The sequence below is a fragment of the Oncorhynchus keta genome, chromosome 22 (assembly GCF_023373465.1).
Source record: "Oncorhynchus keta strain PuntledgeMale-10-30-2019 chromosome 22, Oket_V2, whole genome shotgun sequence".
Taxonomy (NCBI): Eukaryota; Metazoa; Chordata; class Actinopteri; order Salmoniformes; family Salmonidae; genus Oncorhynchus; species Oncorhynchus keta.
This window is the reverse complement of record NC_068442.1, coordinates 7,134,997-7,160,310: the sequence shown is the minus strand read 5'-3', so window position 1 is coordinate 7,160,310 and position 25,314 is coordinate 7,134,997. Positions and strand designations below refer to the sequence as shown.

At 44.6% G+C, this 25,314-nt stretch overlaps 1 protein-coding gene across 2 annotated transcripts; it reads left to right on the top strand.

The window, feature by feature from the left end:
- LOC118400979 (zinc finger C3H1 domain-containing protein-like) lies at nt 1-24,711 on the top strand. 2 transcript variants are annotated; one of them, XM_035798043.2, is made up of 35 exons: nt 1-754; nt 1,141-1,599; nt 1,764-1,948; nt 3,432-3,906; nt 4,119-4,342; nt 4,971-5,079; nt 5,296-5,387; nt 5,461-5,640; nt 5,940-6,101; nt 7,079-7,225; nt 7,397-7,512; nt 8,151-8,294; nt 8,389-8,563; nt 9,236-9,373; nt 9,632-10,267; nt 10,450-10,559; nt 10,694-10,825; nt 10,955-11,076; nt 11,265-11,366; nt 11,482-11,610; nt 11,839-12,019; nt 13,712-13,898; nt 14,885-15,076; nt 15,277-15,514; nt 15,789-15,894; nt 18,545-18,743; nt 20,425-20,519; nt 20,685-20,792; nt 21,048-21,152; nt 21,479-21,644; nt 21,819-21,919; nt 22,204-22,305; nt 22,516-22,555; nt 23,435-23,497; nt 23,643-24,711. In XM_035798043.2, exons 1-35 carry the CDS (start codon nt 220-222, stop codon nt 23,778-23,780), a joined length of 6,393 nt encoding a protein of 2,130 aa, XP_035653936.1. In that variant the 5' UTR covers nt 1-219; the 3' UTR covers nt 23,781-24,711. The 2 variants fall into 2 exon arrangements, with proteins under 2 accessions (XP_035653936.1, XP_035653935.1); XM_035798042.2 differs by having other exon boundaries at nt 2-754; nt 4,971-5,097.
- Nucleotides 24,712-25,314: the final 603 nt, after the last annotated feature.

Genomic DNA, 25,314 nt, shown 5'->3' with positions numbered 1-25,314 from the left:
GTTGCATAGCGTCACAAATTTACATCGGCCCCCCCTCAACTTCTGCGGTGGAACTTCCCCAGGCTTCAAGCAGAAGAAGGGAGAGAAATAGCGTAGTTAGCGTTATATTCTTTAACGTTGGCGTAACAACACAATAATACATCCAAGTTTGTAATTACAAACATATGTTGTACGTTTAAGTACTAGTCTAACTAAGGTAATACCTCATTACTCTACAAAATGGATTCAAAGTCAAGCAATCGGACGGACGAAGGGGAGCTGGAAGACGGGGAGATCTGCGATGATGACACCGACGAAAAGGTGCTTATACAGCAGGATACAATGAGGCCTAGTAGTATGAACAACAACTCATCACGAAATCCACGGAAATCGAAACCATCGGCGCGAAGTTTACCACCTCTTATGGGTAGCCAGCCTACAGATTTTCGACTCTTAATGCCATACAACCGCGGACCTCATTCGCACAGTCCCTTCCCCCCGAACAACAGACCGCAAAGCGGACCCGATCGGCCGCCGCCACTGGGGCCTCACTGTGACCAGAGCCCACGTTCCAGCTTCTGGGAACGAAGTCACACAGCCCTGGGTCGATTTAGGCACCGGTGGAAACCAGAAGATGACGGTCGCGGGGATTGGGGACGAGGAGGCTGGGGAGACGGATGTGGTGGAGGGAGAGAGACTGGTTGGGTTCCCCCCGGCCGTTATGTGCCCGGAGAGAATCACAGTAACAAGAAAGAATCTCCCTCGAGAAACAAACGTATCCTTTGGCATTCATCTCATGGCATCTGTATGATTGTAAAGTGTGTGATGCCATGTTGCTGAAGGTAAAAGCCTAACAAATGTAACCACACATTGTAACATTCTCTGTTTGGCTGTTGTACTAGCTAGCCTTGATTGTAGTTACCATATCGCCTCTAGCTAACAATATATCTGCCATTTTGTAACAGTTGATTTTACACAATATTCTCCTCCCTGCCATCAATGCTCAATTGATTGGTAGCATTTTGAGTTAGAAACAAAACACTTTGTGCTGTTGACCTGGAAATGGATTTTGGATCTAAATACATGTTGCTATTAGTGTCAGTCTTTGTGTCGTATAATCAAACTCATGAGTTGTGCATTTCCTTCACTTCATGAATTCAGAGAAGGTAATGATGGGGAGGAATCAGGTAAGAAACAAGCAGATGATGCACCACAACGCTGCCAAACCCGAGAATGGTGTCAACGAGAGCTTTGAGGATCTGCTCACCAAGTACAAACAGATTCAGCTGGAGCTGGAATGTATTAGAAAAGAAGAGAACATGGTTCTGAAGCCCGAAGAAGACCTCCCGGCTCTGAACGAGCCTGAGGTTTCTGCCAGTAATCCTCAGACCGAGCCGTTACCCGACACTAACAGTATTCCCAATGACAGCGCTGCGGAGGAGAAGAAGGTATTTCAGGCGTTCAACCTCAAACCTCTACGACAGAAACTCCTCACTCCGGCAGAAATTGATGCGCTCAAAGCGAAAACGGAAAAGAAAGATCCAGAGAAAGAGCACGGTGACACGGAGAGCGAACGAGGTCCAGTTGAACCAGTTGCTACCCCGTTTGCTATTCCCAAAGGTGTGTACCAAAGCCACGCTGCAACACAAGTCTGCAGCGATGGCGACAGTGGTGGTAACAAACTAAGGAAACATTGTGAAGCAGACTTGACCATAATCAATGATGTATTGTTTTTCTCAGCCACAATGTTAAGACCCTGTTTGTCTTGTCTACTGACTATTTAGGAGAAGAGGAGAAAGATGGGTTGAAGAAAGAGGCGAACAAGGCAGGGGAGAAGGACACGACAGCCTGTGTGTGCTGCCGCAGCAAATCTGAGGACCCGGAGGAAGAGGGGGAGACGAAGTATTCGAAAGTCGGTTGTGTGTGCTGCAGCGAATCATCAGAGGACTCCACTCCATCCCCTGTCAAGGTTGGCGTCTGTTAAAATTAGGGCCGTCAAAAGTTAAACGTGTCACGCGTTATTAGCATGCTATCGGCGCACGTTTCTACACCTCACATAACCTTTTTAAGCGTGCGTGTTTCCGCACGGGCCTTTTTTTTCTTTAGGCCCGAACACCACACGAAACACAGCTACAGGCGATGCTTGGGCCTTTACGCCGCTGAAGACCATGTGCCTCTAGCCCAAATCACGTAAAGTTATGCCCAGTATTACCAGGGCTGTTGTTGTTTTTTTTCTGCATCTGTTTGTTTGCGAATGTCGCAGGCCGTTTTTTTTAAACTACCTGTGAACATTGTTTAGCTAGTTAGTCATGTTACCTAGCTAGCGACCTGATAACTTTGACCACTGGTTAGTCTATGCACATATTTGGATGGCACAGGAAAAATTTAAAATTTATAGTCTACTCAGAGATTCTTCAAGAGTGGGGTGTGTGGGAGTATGTGAGAGAGTGTGTGGGAGGGTGTAGGCCTATGTGTGTAAAGTTATCTGAACACTACAGATGGTTACAGTGTTTTCATAACATTGTTGGACAAGATTTAAAGTTCTTTGTATCTGTAGAGCCAGTTTATTTTATTTTATATATAGTCCCACTCATTTAGTATGCCTGAAGCTTTTGTACGTGGTATTTTATTAGGATCCCTATTCGCGGTTGAAAAGCAGCAGCTGCTCTTCCTGGGGTCAACACACAACAAATTAAACATGACATAATACAGAACATTAATAGACAAGAACACCTCAAGGACAGAGCTACATATCTAGGTCGAACAGGGGAGAGGGGTTGGGCCGTGAGGTGTTGCTTTGTTTTTTATTTATTTTTTAATCAGGTTTGCTCTTTATTTGAGCAATATGAGATGGAACGGTGTGCCATGCAATACTGTCTCTATGTAATACGGTACGCTTTCCTGAATTTGTTCTGGATTTGGGGACTGTGTGTGTTGTGAGCAAGTGTTAAACTTAAACATTGATAAGAGGGAGTAGGCCTACTTAAACGTTGTGAGCATTAGCAGCTAGCTGCATATTATGGTGAGTTTTGTGTTTATGTTAAAAGTGCTATTCAAACATTCTGATGTATAGCTCATTTTGTGTTTCCATCCCTTACAATCAAAACATAGTATGTCTAACTCAACACGCTGATTCTTAAATGGAAAGATCTTTCTTTAGGGCAAACTTTGAGCAAATTCTAAAGTTGTGATTTTTTTTTGTTTGTCATTAACTCAATTCACTATTTTAATGGTTTGGCAGCTCTAGTTAAAATGGTCTATGTCAAGGCATTAGGCTTTATCTAGTTTAAAGTGGTTTAGTCACAAATGTTGACTTGAGATGTGGAAATGTCCATTGACACAATGCACACTTGCGAACGTTGAGTTGTAGTGTTGTCTAGTTAGGATCCAGGTCATCTGGCCCTTAGGCCATTCCAATTTAAAATCCCATTATAATTACCTCCCCCCTGCAGCCTAAAGTGAAGGGGAGCAATGAAGACGAGGAGCTGTCTGAGCTGCAGCTGCGTCTATTGGCCTTGCAGTCAGCCAGCAGGAAGTGGCACCAGAAAGAACAGCAGGTAATGAATGCGAGCAAGGAGAAGATCACCAACGCCAAGCCTTCCCAGGAGAAGATCGCCAAGCCTTCCCAGGAGAAGATCCCCAACGCCAAGCCTTCCCAGGAGAAGATCCCCAACGCCAAGCCTTCCCAGGAGAAGATCACGAACGCCAAGCCTTCCCAGGAGAAGACATCCAGCTATACATCCAGTGCACCCAACCCAGCTGAAAGAGGCAGAGTCACCACCAGGTCTGCCTCCTCTGCTGCCTTGGAGAAGGCCAAAGCTCTGGCCAACAAGCCCCAGGAGAAGGCCAAGGCTGGGGCTAAGCCTCCAGTGGAGAAGAGCAAAGCTCCGGTCAAGGGCTATCCAGGGAGGAAGATGGTCAGCCCAGGTGAGTAGGGCCTTTCTGCTTAGTCAGATACAAACTGTCCTTAATGTTGGCAACAAACGTTCCATGAAATTGACATTCTAGTCTTGGAACATTTGGTACCAACATGGAGTTCATTAGATTTCTAAAGCTCAAACTTGAGTTTACAAAACTGCTTATGTATTGCTTAGGCTTTTCCCCCAAAAATGTCCCCCCTTTTGATTCCTGTACCCCAGGCTCGGTGGCCAAGCAGGCGTTCCGGAAGCAGCAGTTGAGGACCTGGAAGCTCCAACAGCAGAGAGACCAGGACGAGCTGCGGAGACAGGAAGAGGAGGAACGCCGCAGGAGAGAGGAAGAGATCCGCAAGATCCGGGATCTGTCCAATCAGGACGAGCAGTACAACCGCTTCATGAAGCTGGTCGGGGGCTCCAAGCCGCCACTGGCGCGCAATCCGAGCAAGGTAAGAGGGAGAGAGCGAGTTCCTCTCCAGAAACTCATCCTAGACCCTAGCCCCAGGGCGTCGAACTCACTTTGACCCACGGGCTGCATTCAGTCTTCAACGAGGTCCGGAGGGCCGCACTTAAAGTGTATTATATTTCCTTGCTGTCAAAATATAAATCCTCTATCCATCGCTTTGAATTGTTTTATGTTTCCTGGCTATCTAGCTTTGGTTTTGATGACTGTTAGCAATCAGGACAGAGTAAAGAGACTATAAATGTTGGTTCATTATCATTTTTACTGTTTCGGTTTGGTTTTTAGTCATTTTCATGTTTAAAAACGTTTATTTTATTTTTTACTTAAACCACTTGCAGTCCAGAATGCCCTCGCCCCTACTCCCTAGGCACATCAAGTAGCTTTGAAAGGATTGGATATGAGTATGTAATATGGAGGTGGCTCTACCTTGCCATCTGATATACTTGGTACATTTTTCACCATATTGCTTATAGCTATCCAATCGTTACAGATCTACACAAGTGGTTATGAGGCAGGGGCCAGAGATGGGGATCTGTGTCAGAAATGTTCACTTTCCCAGATAAGAGAGAGACTGAGAAAATGTTGAAGTTAAAATGTCTATCTGTCCCTCTCAGTCCAGAGACAGCGACCACACTAGGAAGTCTTCTGGTAAACAGGGATTGGACACCTCAGGGAACCTTTACCAGTATGACAACTACGACGAGGTTGCCATGGATACTGACAGTGAGACCAATTCTCCGGGTGAGCAATCAGCTCACCTGCGAATGCACTCACAGCACGTTTCAACCTTTCTGAAGGTGTTATATAGAACCCATCCTACATCGTGGATAGATTGTATGTTGGGACATGGTCATCAATCCATGCCGCTTTTGTGATGTTTGACAGTCTTATTTCTGTCAGAAACTGATTGGCTAAAATTCTGTTCTTGTCTCTTTCCAGCATCTTCTCCAGTACATGATCCATTCGAGGTCCAAGGATGTTTCACTCACATGCCCATGCCTTTCCCCATGGACTCCCCTCAATACAGAATTGTACGTTCCACTCTAAACTCTAAACCATGCTGCTCTTACAAGTGAAACTCAACAGCTTCCTCTTTCTTTCCAGGATTTGGGTCAGCCGCGTTTCCTGTCCGTCATTCCATCCGCGCCCCCTCCACCCTTACCCCCAATGCCCCCACCCCCGGATGAGCTAGAGCCGCCCCCCAAGCCGCCGTTCGCTGACGAGGAAGAGGAGGAGGAGATGCTGCTCAGAGAGACCTGCCTCATGTCCATGGCCAACAAGAAGGTGGTACTTCCTGCGGTACAACACTAGATGGCGCCACAGGAGCGTAAAGTGATATGCCCGTGTTATCTGTGTTGTTTTAGGAGTAGGTCATACTCTACAAAGTGAATTCAGCTCAACAGAAGGATGCATATTTTTCACTCTGTTAATTGACAGGTGTTGAACAATGCTAATTTATCTCATTACGCTGATATATGAGATGGGCAACTCGATCATTATATTTTCCAATACTACAGCAAATAATTGTCTTTGAACAGTGGGCTTGGTGAGTCTGGCTTTAACAATGTCTTCCTCCCCCTTAGGAGATTACCCTTGACAGCGGCCCCCCCTCTCCCTCCCCCCTGGTCAGTCTGGTTCAGCCGGTGCCCATGAGCAACCGGAGTGTGGTCAGCCTCAACATAGCACCCCAACCACGAAACAAGAAGTTCAGCCGCGGGCATCACCACCCCAGGCTCCCACTGGTGGTAAGGATAATAACACAATGGATTTAATATACTACAGGCTAAAACATAGTTGTTACTGAATTAACCAGTTAACATGTTCATCTCAACTTTATAGTCATTTTTAGTTCCTGTTGGCTTTCCAACCAAACCTGAACATTTGAAAGAAATCCAGCGTTGGGTCAGTAACAGAAAGGTCGCCGGTTCGACTCCCCGAGGTGACTAGGTGAAAATTCTGTTGATGTGCCTTTGAGCAAGGCGCTTAACCCTAATCGCTCCTGTAAGTCTCTCTGAATAATAGCGTCTGCTGAATGACTAAAATGTACATTTCTTAAAACCCACAATGCCCTGAACAGCGTCCTTTCTTTGACACTTTCAACCACAATATTCCGGATGGCATTCATCCTGTTCACCTACATTTATAAACACAGGCGTGGAAGTATGTTGAAGCAACAAGTCAGTAGATTCGCAAATGAGTTTCTTCTCTGATCATCTTGCACGTGCTGAAAATATTCATATTTTTGTTAATGTGCCATAATTTTGTTCAAGAACTACATATTCTGCTTTTTTGTTGTTGCAGCTAAGTTGTGTAAAACAGGACTTTGGAAGCCACAGGTATCTTTGTCCTCAGTAACGCCATGTGATGTAAGACTAATGGCTTAGAACTCGCGCTGTTGACTGCTATAGGAAACACTCGTGGGTCCCTTCAGCAGGACATGTGTTCCCAATGACGCCCGGCCTCACTTGTGTTCCCAGAGCCTGTGAACAATAAGCTCATCTTCGACTGCATCCCAGGGCTCGTATTCACTGAGCGTCAAGAGTAGGACGGCTGACATAGGATCAGTTTTGCATTTCAGATCGTAATGAATAAGACGAGGGGGATCTGATTGGAAATTGACACTCCCGCTTTGCGATGAATCGATTTGGAGCCGTGAAGTCCGCGCCCGTTCCTCACGATGACCCATTTTTTAAAATTCATACTTGTTATTGTTCCCCCCCAGCTCCCGCGGCACAAGGCGGTGGTAGTCCAGCTCAACGGTTCAGACGACAGTGACTCGGACATGGAGACCTGCGGCAGCTCTACACGGACACAGTTTGTCTTTGGAGGCCTGGAGTTCATGATTAAGGAGGCCCGCAGGTCTGCAGAGGTACGTGTGTGTGGCCCAACAGTTTAGCCTCCGTGACCTCCGCCCAATGTATATGTGAATGGCAGAATTCTAATTTGAGATGCTTGATAAGTGCTAATTGTATATGATCTGAGGGGGATGGGAAGTTGATGCTTTTTTTCTTCTTCTCTCGCTCTCTCTCTGAACGTCTAGGCAGCAAAAGCCAAACCGACGTCAGGGTCTGAGGAGAATGAACCAGTCAGAACTCCGGAGGCTCTATCCGATGCCAAGAAGGCTGAGTATCGTCTGCTGAAAGGAGAAATAGCCAGGTATGGTTTTCCCAGAAGATGGCCTTACATAGTGACATTGCGCCTGGGTTGAAAAACTATCGATGGATACAACCATTCATTAACACGCCTAGCTATATTAAAGGCACCGAGGTGAGGAAGGATATTCCTTTAGAATGTGAATGGTGGCACGCTATGGACTACAAATGGTCCTTTCATTCATTTATACCCGTGGTCTTGGAATTCCTTCCGAGCCAACCTAAACCACGACCTGGTGTCTCTGGAGGAGTTCAAAGGACAAATAGATGAACAGGTTGTTGCAACGTGTCGTTGCCACTAGTTTGCGTTGCCTTACGTAAAGGAAGCATGTTTTACTTCACACACATTCCTGCACGCGCGCACAAACACACACACACACAGACACACACACACACACACCTGCTGTTTGTTTGCTGTTGTATTTGTGCTGTTGCCAGCATCTTCTGTCTGTGTTGTCTGTTTTTTTTATCTTAGTATGTATTTATTTATTTATCCTGGCCCTCGTCTTCACAGGAGGCCTTTTGCCAGGCCGTTATTGTGAATAAGAATTTGTTCTTAATTGACTAGCCTGGTTCAAATCAAGGTTAAAATGAAAAACACTGACAAAAATTCTCACTGTTTTATTTGTTTTCTGACTGCAGTAGGGAGAAACAGAAGGTTCTGATGGACCACAGTCCCCGAGCTGTGTCCTCTCCTGCAGGCTCCGATCCCGACGTGGACTTTGCTGCCAAGGCAGCGGCCAAGCTACAGCTGACCGAGGCAGAGACCAACCTGACCAAACACAGGTGAGGCCCCCCAAAACACATTGGTATTTTCAGTAGTTGTCTCACATTAGGAAATTACTCTGACTTATGTTTTCTCCCCTCTCCCTCCTCCCAGAAACCTGCTCCTGAAGGACGACGGCGTCCTGAGGCAGCTCTTGCAGCAGGAGCAGAAGAAGAAGGAGGCGTTGAAGGCAGCTGAGGCCAAGGTGGCCAAGCTCAAAGAACAGCTCCTGGCCTCGGAGAAGATCGTCAGCGCCAACAAGACCCTCCTCAACAGGCTCCAGGAACAGGTGTGTCAGGGAGGAACCCAGGGGAAGTGAAACTGAAAGGGAATGAAGTTTGAAGTAAACTCCTAGCTGAGAGCAATGATGGCTGAATGTTTTAGTCAGTGGAAGGTGAACAGTGGAGTAGGAATTGTTTCTACTGGGAATGTTGGGAAGATTCCAAGCTACAAAGGAATGTCCCTGAAGGATACGGCGCATTTCATTCAATTCTCCTTTGCTGGCCCATGTTGACTCCAATGCTTCCTACAGTCGTGTCAAGTTGGCTGGATGTCCTTTGGGGTGGTGGACCATTCTTGATATGGGAAACGGGATACTGTTGAGTGTGAAAAACCCAGCCACGTTGCAGTTCTTGACTCACTTGAACCGGTGCGTGTCAAGAACCGGTGCGTGTCAAGAACCGGGGCGTCTCACCTACCGTACCCCGTTCAAAGGCACTTAAATATCTTGCCCATTCACCCTCTGAATGGCACACACACACAATCCGTGTCTCAATTTTGTCAAGGCTTTCAAAATCCTTCTCTTCTACACCAATTTGAAGTGGATTTTAACAAGTGACATCAATAAGGGATCATAGCTTTCACCTGGATTCATCTGGTCAGTCTGTCACGGAAAGAGCAGGTGCTCTTAATGTTTTGTTTCCACCCTTTAACGTCTGTTGCGTATGTTCCCGCCCTATAGGTTCATCGTGTTCAGCTCCGCGTGTCAGTGAAGAAGAGCCACAGCTTGAAGCTGCAGAAAGAGATGGTCCAAGCCCAGGCCGCCGCAGGCAGAGAGCCAGGGGTTCAGAAACGACGCACGGACGTCAGCCACCCCTCGGTGAGCATCACAACGTACCCACCCACACCGGAGCCCTTACTTGTTGTTTAATAAATCATAGAAATGTGTTCAAGGCCTTGTCCAGCGGGGCACAACATCGTGAATTGCTTTGAAGTGGAAAATGTGTTTTGTTGGACTTGTAACACCATCTCTGTTTCAAAAGTCTTCTCCCATTTTCCTTTCAACTGCACACGACCCATCCATAAGTTTAAGCCCGTGTTCTCTAAACGGTCTCTCTGCCCTGACTCCATTCTACAGCCTGTGAAGCGTCTGCGGGTGGAAGTGTCTGTCGCCCCCCGCGGGACTGAGCGCCACTTCGCCGACCTCCTGGCCCAGAAGCAGCGTCTGCAGCTGCTCGAGTCGGAGTACGCCCTAAAGATCCAGAAGCTGAAGGAGGCCCAGGCCCTCCACAACAGAGGAGCTGTCCCCGAACCCCCGCCACCCCAGGCCACCTCCACCCCAATCCCCAGGGCTCGCCAGCCCAGTGCCCCTCCCACCAGCCCCTTCCCTTTGCCCCAGCCATCCCTACATGACCTCACGCAGGATAAACTCACCCTGGTCAGCAGTGAGGATATCACTGAGACTGAAGACGGCGACATGGAACCCGCCACTGCAGCAGTGCCCTCCGCCTCCACCCAGAGTGTTCGCAGGCGCTCTTTCAGAGAGACTGGCGCCTTCACCAAGCCTAAACTGGAGCCCGGTGGGACTGGACTGGTCAAGGATTGTCCAGCCAAGTCAGCCAAGGTGAAGGCCCCTGAGCCTGGGGAGCTGTTCTTAGGGCTGGAGGTGAAGGCCCTGCAGACGATGGACAAGCAGCAGGCCAACCTAGGAGAGCTGCTGCTCGGGGAACTACGGGTGCTAGGTGGCACTGTGGAGAAACCTCCAGCTGGGAAGGTAAAGCATAATATAACTGGAACCTACTCGCACTGAATTCAAATGACCTTTTGTTGTGATTTGAAATGCTACTTAGTTTTTTACTGTACAGTTTCTGGACTTGCATACAACACACACACGTCCTGTCCAGAACTGTGTTCCATTCATTCTCCATGGTAAGACTGACATCTTTTAATGTTCAGGTGATAGAGGTGGATGTAGACATAATGGCTGCCCAGTCAAGCCGTGCTGAGCTGAAGCCTGTCCCGTTCGGACAATATCGCAGCCCTCTCCTGGTCTTCAAGTCATACAGGTAGGTGGCTACTTCACTGCTTGGCCGTTTTCCAATTAATTACACATTACTAGTGGTAGTGCTAAGAATGACCGCATCCTGCTTTCAATAAGAACCTCTCGCCTTTTCTTCTTGTTTATTTTGCCTTTCTTCAGGTTCAGTCCGTACTTTCGGACCAAGGAGAAGTTATCACTCAGCTCTGTGTCTTACAGCAACGTTGTAGTGCCCAAAAAGTGTTTCTGTCGCTTCGACCTCACCGGCACATGCAATGACGATGACTGCAAGTGGTAAGTCGGTCTTCTGAGTGTGTGTGTGTAAACATGAATGTGAGTCTGTATTAATTTCTGTTTCATTGTAATCACCCCGCCTCATTTGGGTGATCTGATGTTGGGGGGGTTTTCTTGGTCTGTTTCTAGGCAGCATATGAGAAATTGCACTTTCGGTGGAAACCAGCTTTTCCATGATATCCTGTCGTACAACCTGGCCTTGATTGGCTGCTCGGAGAGCAGTACTACTGATGACATCAGTGTTGCCACAGGTAACCGAACCACACTGCATCTGGCAATATTAAAATGCCATTGTGTTTAGAATTTATAGATTTGGCGATTTTTAAATTAATGAAAGTTATAAAAAAATCTTGAACCTCTTACTCCGTGATAAATACATGTTTGAGGCTTTCACTGACAAGGTTAGTTGTGCCAATGTTGCTTGTGTCCCTATTTTCAGAAAAGTATTTAAAAAAGCTCTTTGGGACAAACAAGGATCGCATGGGAATGGACCAGAAGGCCGTCCTACTGTTGAGCAAAGTGAATGAAAGCAAAAGACATGGTGAGCTATCCTTCCTTTTGTTTCATCTCCTCTTCACTCAACAATATCTTGCGAGTTTAAGGAACCTTCTCCACCATAGAAGCATTCTGACTCTAGTCTAACTCGTGTTGTCTAGTCCCTCCCTTCACCACGTGTAAGGATCTCCGGAGGTGGAGGCCTCAGCCCGCTCGCCAGGCCAGCCCAAGCGCTGGGGACGACAGCGGGGACGAGTGTGCAGACGCCAACCCTGGTCCGGTCAAATACGGTGAGTCTCGGTCAGTAGGTTCATCTCCCAACAACAAACCACAACAGACGAGCAGAATTACAACTGATCTGAAGCGCAGTGTAAATGGTGGAGGCGGCACGAACACAGCAATTGCTCCGCTTCAATTGCGCAGAACACAACCGTTTGAGTTTTTCTCCCGGAGAGTTTTACCTTTATCCTTTTGCTGTTTGTCGTTTTATTTTTTTAAACATTTTATCCTTGTCATAGACGGTTTTTCCAAGAGGAGTTTGTCTGCTGCCATGGATGTGTGTGTGACCCCAGACGACAAGCGTTACTTCATTAGTGAGACTGACGACATATCTAACCTGGAGACCAGTGTCCTGGAGAGCCCCCGCGATGCACAGCTGTGGATCAAACTGGCCTTCAAATACCTCAGCCAGAAAGAGACGTAAGTGAACCCTCTCGTGTGTCTATATATGTATGTACCCTCGACTCAAGTCATACTCAAATCTGGATCTGGTGTGTTAAATAGTTGTTGTTTTCTTGGGTGATGAATGTGTATCGGATTAGATATGTATTATACAGTACCAGTCCAAATGTTTGGACACACCTACTCATTCAAGTGTTTTTCTTTATTTTTTACTGTGTTCTACATTGTAGAATAATAGTGAAGATGTAAAAAAAAAAAACGATGAAATAACACATGTAACCAAAAAGTGTTAAACTTATCAAAATATATTTTATATTTAAGATTCTTCATATTAGCCTTGACAGCTTTTCACACGCTTGGCATTCTCTCAACCAGCTTCATGAGGTAGTCACCTGCAATGGATTTCAATTAACATGTCTGCCTTGTTAAAAGTTCATTTGTGGAATTTCTTTACTTAATGCATTTGAGCCAATAAATTGTGTTGTGACAAGGGAGGGTTGGTATACAGAAAATACCCCTATTTGGTAAAAGACCAAGTCCATATTATGGCAAGAACAGCTCAAATAAGCAAAGAGAAACGGCAGTCCACCATTACTTTAAGACATGAAGGTCAGTCAATCCGGAACATTTCAAGTACTTTGAAAGTTTCTTCAAGTGCAGTTGCAAAAACCATCAAGCGCTATGATGAAACTGGCTCATGAGGACCGCCACAGGAAAGGAAGACCCGGAGTCACTTCTGCTGCAGAGGATAAGTTCATTGGTTATCATATCAGCCTCAGAAATTGCCGCCCAAATAAACAGACACATCTCAACATCAACTGTTCATAGGATACTGCATGAACCAGGCCTTCATGTTTAAATTGCTGCAAAAAAACACTACTAAAGGACCCTAATAAGAAGACTTGCTTGGGCCAAGAAACCAAAGCAATGGACATTAGACTGATGGAAATCTGTGCTTTGGTCAGAGTCCAAACTTGACATTTTTGGTTCCAACCGCTGTATTTTTGTGATACGCAGAGTAGGTGAACGGACGTTTTCAACATGTGTGGTTCCCACCGTGAAGCATGGAGGAGGTGGTGTGGGGGTGCTTTGCTGGTGACACTGTCAGTGAGTTGATATGGAAATCAAGGCACACTTAACCAGCATGGCTACCACAACATTCTTCAGCGATACTCCATCCCATCTGGTTTGCGCTTAGTGGGACTATAATTTGTTTTTAACAGGACAATGACCCAACACAACTTCAAGCTGTGTTAGGGCTATTTGACCAAGGAGGAGAGTGATGGAGTGCTGCATCAGATGACCTGGCCTCCACAATCAGCTGACCTCAATCCAATTGAGATGGTTTTGGATGATTTGGATCCCCCGGTGAAGGAAAAGCAGCCAACAAGTGCTCAGCATATGTGGGAACTCCTTCAAGACTGTTGGAAAAGCATTCCAGGTGACGCTGGTTGAGAGAATGCCAAGTGTGTGAAAAGCTGTAATCGAGGCAAAGGGTGGCTACTTTTGAAGTATCTCAAATGTAAAATATATTTAGATTTCTTTTAACACTTTTTTTTGGTTACTACATGATTCCATATGTGTTATTTCCTAGTTTTCAGTAAAGAAACCCTTGAATGAGTAGGTGTGTCCCAACTTTTGGCTGGTACTATATGTTTTGTAATGTAACGTGATATGATATAAGTATTGTATTATGTTGCTTCCCTGTAGCTCCGTGGCGGAGTGCCTGGATGCTGCGTTGAACACGCTGTCTCGTGCCCTGGAGGACAACCGGGACAACCCCGAGATTTGGTGCCACTACCTGTCTCTGTTCTCCCGCCGCGGGACGAGGGACGAGGTGCAGGAGATGTGTGAGATGGCTGTTGAGCACGCCCCCGACTACCAAGTCTGGTGGAGTGTAAGTCCTCAATCGATCTTCAAGGCATTCCTTGTCGATCACCAAGCATTTCTATAGAAAAGCCAACGATAAAAGCATGAAGGCGGTAGGTGCACTTGATTCAGAAGCTCTAGCACTGAGATGCAGCGCTTTAGACCGCTGCACCAGTCGGGAGCAATGAGCGAGTTCATGTGTAAATTTTTTCAGTGGTCAGCACTGTTTTTAGTCAACACTATTACATAACGTGCTTCTAACGACTTCCACTGCAGCTGCAATGAATGAGTAGCCAAGTGTATCGATAGTCCAGCATTTAAATTAAAAAAAAATCATTCTTAGCAGCTCGTCATCTGTTTTAATATTGAGGAGTAGGCCTATTTCACTTTCTCTGGTCATAGGAACAACATGAATTTGTGCACGAGACAGATGCAGTGCGACTCGAGTTTCGCCATCAGGTGGAAGACAGGTCCCCTCTTTGGTCGGTTTCACTGGAGAAAAGGAAGGAAAGAGCAGGGACCGTGACAGAGCGGGATCCTCTGCTGTTGTCCCTCCCTCCGCTGAGACTAATGCCGTGTTCAAAACAACTGGAGAACTTGGAAAATCTCTGACGTCTGTGCGTTCCAAACAACTGGGAACTCTGAAAATAATGATATTCCGACTGGGGAAAAATAGTTTTGAATGGTCATCCAACTCGGGCATGTTTCTAGAGCTTAGAACTTTCCAACCTGAAGATCACTGATGTCAGGATTTGACCTTGTTTCTTTCCCCCAGAGTTCCCAGTTGTCTTGAAAGCACCATGACCATCATATCCAGTAAAATAAAATAAAATAGTTATTTCAATTTACGCTCCGCTCTGCTTCGCAAGTGCTACACCAACTGATCTATTTAGTCATCAGAGCTTCAGTTGTGAAATGTATAAACTGGTCTGAGAAGAATAATATTGGCAGGCCAGGCATGTAGCCAATATGCTGTTATAGTGTATTAGGCCTAAACTACCCCCCCCTCCACAGTACCTAACCATGGAGAGCTCGTTTGAGGGGAAGGACTATGTGTGTGGTCGTCTGCTGCAGTACCTACTAGACTGTTCTTGGACTAGTGGTTTCTCCGAGAGGCTCTCCTTCCAGTTGCTGGAGTCTCTACTCTACAGGGTCCAACTCAGCGTGTTCACCGGCCGGCTACAGAATGCCCTGGCCATCCTACAGGTAAGCAGCTGCGAAGAAATAACCCGAGAGCCCCAACAATCTAGCTGCACACATCAATTCCAAGTCGTATGGCATCTTTTTTTTTTTCCACCATCAGGCCAAACCTATTTAATATCTCTTGGATTAGCTACTGCTGCACAAAATGCACAAGATGCTCAAGGACAAACAATCACCTCTCTGGCGTCCCTGTTCATTCACAGAATGCCTTGAAGTCGGTCACTGAGCAGTGCATTGCTGACCACCTGACCGCGAGTGACCGCTGCCTAGTCTGGCTGTCCTTCATCCACCTGACAGAGTTTGACCGCCTGCCGGCCAGCTTGTATGACCCGGCCAACTCCAACCCTTCCCGGGTGGTAAGCACAGAGTCCTTCGCCCTCCCCTGGAGAAAGCCGCTCGACGTCCGCACCGAGCCTGACACACTTATCGCTGTGTTCGAAGGTGAGCCACGGTTCAACGACTCGCATAGAAACTGTCCGTGCTTTTTACAGGTCTCCTACTTAGCTTTTTCACCCAGTCTAGAAATGGTCACTTTGTCCACCGTTACTCATGGTAAATGTAGTTTGCTCGCAAGCATAAAAATGTTATGCTTCCAGTTCGACTATTTCCCACTCAGTTACTTATTACATTTTTCTACAATTACTGCCACATTGATGTAAAATGTTGTTTACAGCTGAGAGGGGCATTGATTTCATTCTTGTTTTTTCAACGCTAGATGCAGTACGTCAGTGCACAGACCAGACTCTGCCTCCCAGTGAGAGAACTCTGGCCTGTCTGCCTCTATACACAAACCTCATCGCCTGCTACAGCCTGCTGGGAAAGTAAGCTCAACACTAACATTTTGCTAGCTGGGCGGGGGTGCTGGGCGGTGCTGGGCGGTATACCATATTTTACTATATACAGGTATTGATGCACAGACCGGTTTGGGTTTATACTTTACCTATAATGGTATTTCAGTGTTTGGTTTGATAAATGTGATACGCAACTTCCGACACGTGTAATGGTTTTGTTTTTACATACTGAGCAAAAATATAAACGCGACAATTTCAACGAGTTACAGTTCATATAAGGGTGTCAGTTATATCAGTCAATTTAAATAAAGGAACTAGCCCCTAATCTATGGATTCCACATGACTGGGCAGGGACGCAGCGATGTGTGTGTCTGGGAGGGCACAGGCCCACCCACTGGGGAGCCAGGCCCAGCCAATCAGAATGAGTTAATTACAAACAAATACTCATCCGTTTCATCAGCTATCTGTTTGGCTAGGTCCTGGGCTGCCTTTATGGTAGCGAAATGAACGTTAAATTGTCTGGTGTACATTCCTGCCGTCAGCATGCCAATTGCACGCTCCCTCGAAACTTCAGACATCTGTGGCATTGTGAGAAAACTGCACATTTTAGAGTGGCCTTTTGTCCCCAGCACAAGGTGCACCTGTGTAATGATTGTGCCGTTTAATCGGCTTCTTGATATGCCACACCTGTCAGGTGGATTATCTTGGCAAAGGAGAAATGCTCACTAAAAGGGATTTCTATACATTTGTGCACAAAAGGAGAGGAATAAGCTTTTTGTGCATATGGAACATTTCTGGGACCTTTTTATTCCAGCTCATGAAACATGGGACCAACACTTCACATGTGTCTTTATATTTTTGTTCAGTGTAGTGTATGCGTTTTCTACTTGGGTTGTCTCTCTCCTTCTGCATATGCCACTTCCCTGTGTCAGTCAAGAAGAGTAGAATTGCTCGAGCACTTGGTTTAAGTTGAAAAGTAGGAAACGATCAGAGTGGAGAGAGCCCCATTTTGAAATCACTTATAATGTACACTAGATGACAAAGTATGTGGACACCTGCTCATCGAACATCTTATTCCAAAATCATGGGAATTCATATGGAGTTGGTCCCCACTTTGCTGCTATAACAACCTCTACTCTTCTGGGAAGGCTTTCCACTAGATGTTGGAATATTGCTGTGGGGACTTAATTCCATTCAGTCACAAGAATTAGTGATTAGTTAGTCGATTTAAGCCTGACTTTCAGTAGGGTTTTTCTTTTAATTTGACTATTTTCTACGCCATCACTCTCCTTGGTCAAATAGCCCTCACACCACCTGGAGGTGTGTTGGATCATTGTCCTGTTGAAACACAAATGATAGTCCCACTAAGCGCAAACCAGATGGGGTGGCGTATCGCTGTAGAATGCTGTGGTAGCCATACTGGTTACGTGTGCCTTGAATTCTAAATACATAGGCAACAGTGTCACCAGCAAAGCACCCCCACACCATCACACCACCTCCATGCTTCACGGTGGGAACCACACATGCAGAAATAATCTGTTCACCTATTCTGCGTCTCACAAAGACATGGCGGTTGGATCCAAAAATCCCAAATTTGGACTCAACAGACCAAAAGGACAGATTGCCACCGATCTAATGTCCATTGCTTGTGTTTCTTGGCCTAAGCAAGTCTCTTCTTTTTATTGGTGTCCTTTAGTAGTGGTTTCTTTGCAGCAATTCGACCATGAAGGCCTGATTTCATGCAGTATACTATGAACAGTTGATGTTGATGTGTCTAACTCTGAAGCATTTATTTGGGCTGCATTTTCTGAGCCTGGTAACTCTAATGAACTTAACCTCTGCAGCATAGGTCATTCTAGGTCTTCCTTTCCTGTGGTGGTCCTCATGAGAGCCAGTTTCATAGCACTTGATGGTTTTTGCGACTGCACTTGAAGAAACTTTCAAAGTTCTTAATTTTCCTTATTGAGTGACCTTCATGTCTTAATGTAATGATGGAATGTTGTTTTTCTTTGCTTATTTGAGCTGTTCTTGCCATAATATGAACTTAGTCCTATTTGGTAAAATACCATCTTCTGTATACCACCCCATACCTTGTCACAACAACTGATTGGCTCAAACGCATAAGAGCAAAAAATTCCACAAATTAACTTTTACCAAGGCACACCTGTTTATTTGAAATGCATTCCAGGTGACTACCTCATAAAGCTGGTTGAGAGAATGCCAAGAGTGTGCAAAGCTGTCAAGGCAAATGGGTGGCTACTTTGAAGAATCTCAAATATATAAAATATATTTTGATTTGTTGAGCACTTTTTGTTTGTTTGTTGCTTGCTACATGTTTCCATATGTGTTATTCCATAGTTTTAATGTCTTCACTATTATTATACAATGTAGAAAATAGTCAAACTAAAGAAACACTTGAATGACTAGGTCTCCAAACCTTCGACTGGTACTGTAGATAGTGTTTGCCACCCTAGGTTCATGAACTACTCATAAATATTTAACTTTTATTAAAAAACATAAAATATTGTCAAATAAGTTATTAAAATATCATGACATTTTGGTCTTATCGCCCAGCCTTTTGTGTTTGGACAAGAAAGGTGTGTGTGTGTGTGTGTGTCATTAAACGTTCTATTAATATCTACTTGCTAGTCTTAACTTAAAATTGACTTGCACCCCGTAGGTACGATGCGGGCCTGGAGCTGTGTGAGTCCCTGTTGGCGCTGTGCCCGCAGTCATGTGTCCTGTTAGATGCATTGTCGGGGCTCTACGTGGGGAAGGGGGACTGTGAGCAGGGTGTCTGTGTGTGGCTACGGGCTCTGTCCCAGTGTCCACACAATGCAGAGGTCTTCTACCACACCTGCAAGTTCTTTATGGCACAGGTCAGTCTGTCTGTTTTGTGGGTTGGGTGGCACTCCTGGTCATTTCAAATGTTATATATCCCTTTAGAGTCAATTAAGAAGGGCATTATCAATTTACATGTAGTGACATCGTTTTTGTGTTTTTTTGCACTAAGATTCTTCATGACTTAGCTAACCTACAGTTCCTTCAGAAAGTATTCATACCCCTTGACTTATTCCATATTTTGTTACAGCCTGAATTCAAAATGGATTAAATATAACACATTCTTACCCATCTATACACAGTAGCCCATATTGACAAAGTGAAAACATGTTTTTAGGAGATCTTGCAAATGTATTTAAATTTCAATTTCAATAGAAATATCTAATTTACATACATACATTTTCACACCCCCGAGTCAATACATGTTAGAATCAACTTTGGCAGAAATTACAGAGTCTTTCTGGGTAAGTTTCTAAAAGCTTTTCACACCTGGATTGTACAATATTTGCACATTTAGTTCTTTTTTAAATTCTTCAAGCTCTGTCAAGTTGGTTGAACATTTCAAGACAGCCATTTTCAAGTCTTGCCATAGATTTTCCAGACAGTTTAAGTCAAAATTAACAAGGCCATTCAGGAACATTCAATTGCTTCTTGGTAAGCAACTCAAGTATATTTTCGGCCTTAGATTATTATTCTGCTGAAAGATGAATTCTTCTCCCTTTGTCTGTTGAAAAGCAGACTGAACCAGGTTTTCCACTAGGACTTGCTTGCGCTTAGCTCTATTCCGTTTCTTTTTATCCCCCCAAAACTCCCTAGTCCTTGCTGATGACAAGCATTCCCATAACATGATGCTGCCACAACCTTGCTTGAAAAGTGGTATTCAGTGATGTTGAATTTGCCCCAAACATAATGCTTTTTATTCAGGACATAATTCAATTGTTAGTTTTTTTTGCGGCCTTACTGCAAACAGGATGCCTGTTTTGACATTTTTATTATTTTCACTTTGTCATTTTAGTGGAGTAACTACAATGTTGGTCCATCCACATCCATTATATTCTGTAACTGTTTTAGAGTCACCATTGATTGACCTCATGGTGAAATCCCTGATTGGTTTCCTTCCTCTCCGGCAACTTAGTTATAAAGGATGCCTGTATCTTTGTAGTGACTGGGTGTATTGATACACCATCCAAAGTAATTAATAACTTCACCATGCACAAAGGGATATTAGATGTCTTTTAAAATAAAATAAAAAACATCAATCGGTGCCCTTTGCAAGGCATTGGAAAACCTCATTTTGTGGTTAAATCTGTGTTTGAAATTCACTGCTCTACTGAGGGACCTTAAAGATAATTGTATGTGTGGGGTTCAGAGATGAGGTCGTCCTTCAAAAAATCATGTTCAAGACTATTATTGCACACAGTGAGTCCATGCAACTTATTATGTGGCTGGTGAAGCATTTTTTTTTTCTTCTCCTGAATTTGTTTAGCCTTGTCAATGAAGGGGTTGAATACTTGAATCAAGACATTTCAGCTTTTCATTTTGAATTCATTTGTAAAAATGTCTAAACATAATTCCACTTTGACATTATGGGTATTGTGTGTAGGCTAGTGGCAAAATCTCAATTGAATCCATTTTAAATCCAGGCTGTTACACAATAAAATGTGGAAAAAGTCAAGGGTGTGAATACTTTCTGAAGGCACTGTATGTGTCTCTGAACAGGAGAAGTCAAGTTGCATCACTCCTCTGTTCCGGGAGTTTGTCCTGTCTTTCTGTGATGGGGAGAGAAGTGAACAGAAACCTGTGGATGTGCTACGGTAGGAAATTTCCTCCCAGAACTTAAGCAGGAATGAGTGTCCTAACTCTCTTAACTTAAAAAAAAAAAACACAAAAAAACAGACTTTTTGTAAACCAAGTTGCTTCCTTTTTTGTATAGGGGGTATATGGTTTAATTCATTGAACAATCTCCATTTCTTTTCAAGGTCCATCCTTGGTATTCCAACAGAGGACATCCTAAGAGGCCCAGTTATCAAAAAGCAACTTCAAGAGCAGCTTAGTCACCAAAAGCCTTACCTGAACCTCGTCCACTGGTAAGTATTGTGCTGTGATAAGCCGGGCTGACCCTGCCCTACACATAAAGCCCAGTTCTTAGTCATATATGGCAGGTCAATGCACCTTCGTTAACTTTTACCGGTAACAGTTTATAATAAGGTTACCTTTTCATAAAGGTTTTTAGAATTGGGTTATTCATTCATTCATCAATACAATAAAACATGACAGTTGGGCTTCCTGATAAGTCATTTCATACAGTCCGAGACGGTGTTTTCTGGTGTCTTGTCTTGCAGTCTGTGGCAGTGGGTGCACGGTAGTGTTGGGGAGGCGATGGATGCTTTCGAAAGAGCCCTGGGAGCCGTAATGCAGCTGAATGTCCTTCAAAAGCTATGGATGGAGTGAGTCAAGTCTTACAATGTCTTACGGCAACTCCTCCCATGGGATGAAGGGGCCACATCTGATGAGTCGAGCCAGATCTAATGCTCCTTTTTATAGCGATGATAAACAGACACATACAATAAAAGGGTTCTCAATTGGGAGCACAGGCTTTCATCGGGATGACTTTGCATCCAATCAGAAGGCCTTACCAACTAACCAACCACAGTGTGGTTGGCGGCTATCCTCCACTCTGTTTCTGACAGGGGCTGCCTTAGCATTGGCAAACATCCAGGTGGGGGTGGGCCCAGAGACATAACCTAACTAACCTTTTTACTGTTCTCTCCAGTTATCTCCTTTTTACCAGCAGTAAGCTAGCTGGGAGCCCCTCCAACGGCAGAGAGCTCCGGATGTTATCAGACCTGGTCCAGCGTTGCCTAGTAACTGTCCCTTCCAGGCTGGAAGTTCCGTTCAGCTCGGCCCAGTACTGGAGCTGCTTCAGATTTCACAACAAGGTAATGGAACCGCGACTGGACTTGTCTTCACTCTGACGAGTGATCAGATGAGCCCCAGTGACAACAAAAACATCCAAAGAGCCAGTGTTGATCAGAAAGGGTCTATGAAGTTGAATCCTTCTGTTAGCATTTGTGGTATTTGAAATGTGCAATTGCAAACTTTTCCACACTCAGGTTATGTTCCACTACTTGTGCTGTCTGCCCCAGTCCCAGCACCCCCATATCCTGGAGAGACTAAAGTACACCATGCCCACCAACGCTGAACTGGCCCTGAGGTACCCAAAGCACCCGACACCACCTCACGACACTACCGGCCTAAACCTGTTGTAAAACTAGTCATTTTGACATGGACAGAGGGTGATAGAAGTTGGAATATATTCAAGTTGGAACTGTTTTAGAGCCTTGTTATTGTTGTTTAATCTCTGTTAGTTACTGGTTGTGGAATCTATTATTATCTAGGTTAGTGTTATAACTGCGGCTCCGGTCTTATTTTGTTGTCTAGGCTGTACTCTCCAGACGTTTAGGTTAGATTTTTGTTATTGCTGTTGTTGTTGTATAGGTTGCTGCATCAAGAGTGGCAAGATGGAAATATAGAACATCTGAAATTCCAGGCCAGAATGTTGAGCAGTAGCATTCCAAACTATCTGGCCAACTGGAAAATGTAAGTCCAAACTTTCTCCTGCGCTGTGAATGATTTATTATAAGGTGACTCTCTTTCTAGATGGTTTCTCACTGTTCTGATGCCCTTTTGAAATGCCCTTTTTCACATACAAAATGCCGCCTCTGTCCTGCTTCAATCGCAGCTTTGAAAAGCCGCTGCACTTGAATTGCGGGAATAGCTGACAGGCTCTTGTGCTGTGTTTCTCGGCAGAGCGATCGCTGTGGAGAGGGAACTCAAGGAGCGCTCTGAGGTGAGTTAGAGGTGGGGTAGGGTTGGGTGGGCAGGGTGCAATGAGCGAAGTGGGTAGGGGCAGTGAAACAAGGAAAAGACTAGTTGGGCAAAAATAGAAGCGCGAAAGATTGGTCAAGGCTCTATGCTGACCTTTTTTTTTTTTTTAAAGGAGCACTAAAGTTGAAAAATGTAGGAGCACACAAATGTAGGACCACAATGAAAAACATTTGATGTAACAAGCTGTTTTCTTTGTAGTAATGGTGCAAGCATGATGGTCATGAATCTGCACTCAGTGTATTCTCCATGGGCTGCGGTACAGTGAAATAATCATTGCAACAACTGGTGCTCGTCGCACAGCAAAATATTTTGGTGCATATGCGAGTAAAATGGATTCACTGTAGAGCCCTGCGGTAAAGGAGTGGATGGGTGAAGGTTAAAGTTTAGGGAGAGGGATAAGACACGGAGGGAGATGAGACAGTAAGTTAGCAGGGGGTGGTTTGGATGTACAGTATATCATGTATGTTGCTCTGTTAACATGTTGATGACTCTGCTGCTGTCCCAACCTCTTGTCACTGTTTCGCTTTGCATATTTACCTTGACCCAGCTGTCCCATAATCTTCCCTTCATTTTGTTGTAATCTATTTCTTCCCTACAGGCTATTGTCAGTGTTCGCCACAATGTAATGTATGACAGTTAAAAGGCTTACAACTGACGTTGGGGACAAAATGGAATGTTTGGATTTTGTTGCTCGGTAACAGTTTGGTCTATTAGAGACAAACTAAACTAGTTGCTAAAACCACTGACCTCATTCCGCGCCCCTTCTCCTGTTTTGTCCTTGTCCTCCGCTAAACTGACATGTGGATCCTGCGTTTGGTATTTTTTTTTTTTTTTTTTGTAGGTCCGGCTTCTTTATCAGCAAGCCCTGCAAAAGCTTCCACTGTGTGCCACCCTATGGAAAGATGTAATTTCCCTCTCAGTTACTATCTCTCTGAAACACACACACACACACACTTCTCAACAAAAAAAAGTTAGTTTTTTTGTTCCACCTGGGAGATAATGCACGCATGTTCACCTACCCCCCTACCCCCTCCTCTCTCCCTTTCCAGCGCCTGCTGTTTGAAGCTGCGGAGGGAGGTAAAACTGATAAACTGAGGAAACTTGTTGACAAATGTCAAGAGGTGGGAGTGAGTCTAAGTGAGCCCCTAAATTTAGTCTGGAGCAAAATGGAGGGAGAGGATCACTGAGGATAACCACCCCCACCCCCTCAAAAAAAAAAAAGAAAAAAAAAGTTAAGTCTAAGTCCAATCAGACCAGACCACTGCCTAGGTTAGCCAGAGAGAGGGGGGCAGACTCTAGAGGCAGACACTCCCGCAGTAGGACTGTCTCCAGCCGGGAGACGTCTGTGGGCAGGACGGTTGCTCGCTCATCACCGAAGCCAATGAATGAACTCCCTCCCTGTCCAAACTCTGGGCCACGCACTCAGGGTTATATCACCTTACATCATGTACGTAAGTATAGACCTGCTAATTAAGTGACAAGTCTTTGTTTTTCCCTTTTTAATTTACATGTTCCTTTTTTTCCCTCATGTCACTTAATTTTATTTTTGACCTTTTACCTTTACGTACGGGGTTGAAGACTTTTGACTGACTATGGCATCCTAACTGTTGATGTGCGTCTGTCTTGAGTGTTTTTAAAGGAGGTTTTCCCCAAATAGTGACGCTCGCTGCTGCCTTCTACAGTATGTAACTTTTTGTTCCAGTGTCTCCCAAGGGAAGAGATCAAATTACCTGTTTATTTCACTATTTGTTTTAAGAAGTGATTAAAAAAAACACATTAACAATCGCATGAAAATGAAAGGGCCATGGTGACGTCAAAATGGCTGCCTGCAAAAGTATTTATTTGGCCCCTCATCATTGTCCCATGTATTTTTGAGACTGCTGAATGCTGTGATATCCTCTCTGCCAGACAAGTCGATCAGCGGGGAAGACCCTTTAAACACATCACCAGGCGAGGATAGTCAAACATCTAGTTTAAATGTTCTCATGTGCAATTTTGTTTTTGTCAAAAATATATTACAATGATTAGACTCTTTGAGAGGAGCCAAGGATGAGTGTTTCAACAGTTTTTGTATGTTGAATTTGAATGTTTATATTAAATTATTATCTAATGAAATTATGTCCTGTCTTTTATTTACTATGTCAACTTTTATTGGGTTTGGTCAGAGGTAGCTTGTCAAGTGGGGTGAAAACAGTTGAAGTTTACTTACACTTAGGTTGGAGTCATTAACTCGTTTTTCAACCACTCCACACATTTTTTGTTAAACTATAGTTTTGGCAAGTCGGTTAGGACATCTACTTTGTGCATGACACAAGTCATTTTTCCAACAATTGTTTAGGTAGATTATTTCACTTATAATTCACTGAATCACAGTTCCAGTGGGTCAGAAGTTTACATACACTAAGTTGACTGCCTTTAAACAGCTTGGAAAATTCCAGAATATGATGTCATGGCTTTAGAAGCTTCTGATATGCTAATTGACATCATTTGAGTGAATTGGAGGTGTACCTGTGGATGTATTTCAAGGCCTAGAGGTGAAAGAAAAGCACAGCTATTTAGGTGATGTGCTGGCTAGCGGAGCGGAACACTTAAAATAAAGGAGAGCAGCACTCTAGGAGCTCAGATGCAAAAATATTTATGTCCAATGTTTCGACAGAAGCTGTCTTCATCAGGGTACAATGACAAACACTGTGTGATGACTCATATAGTGAAAAGACAGGT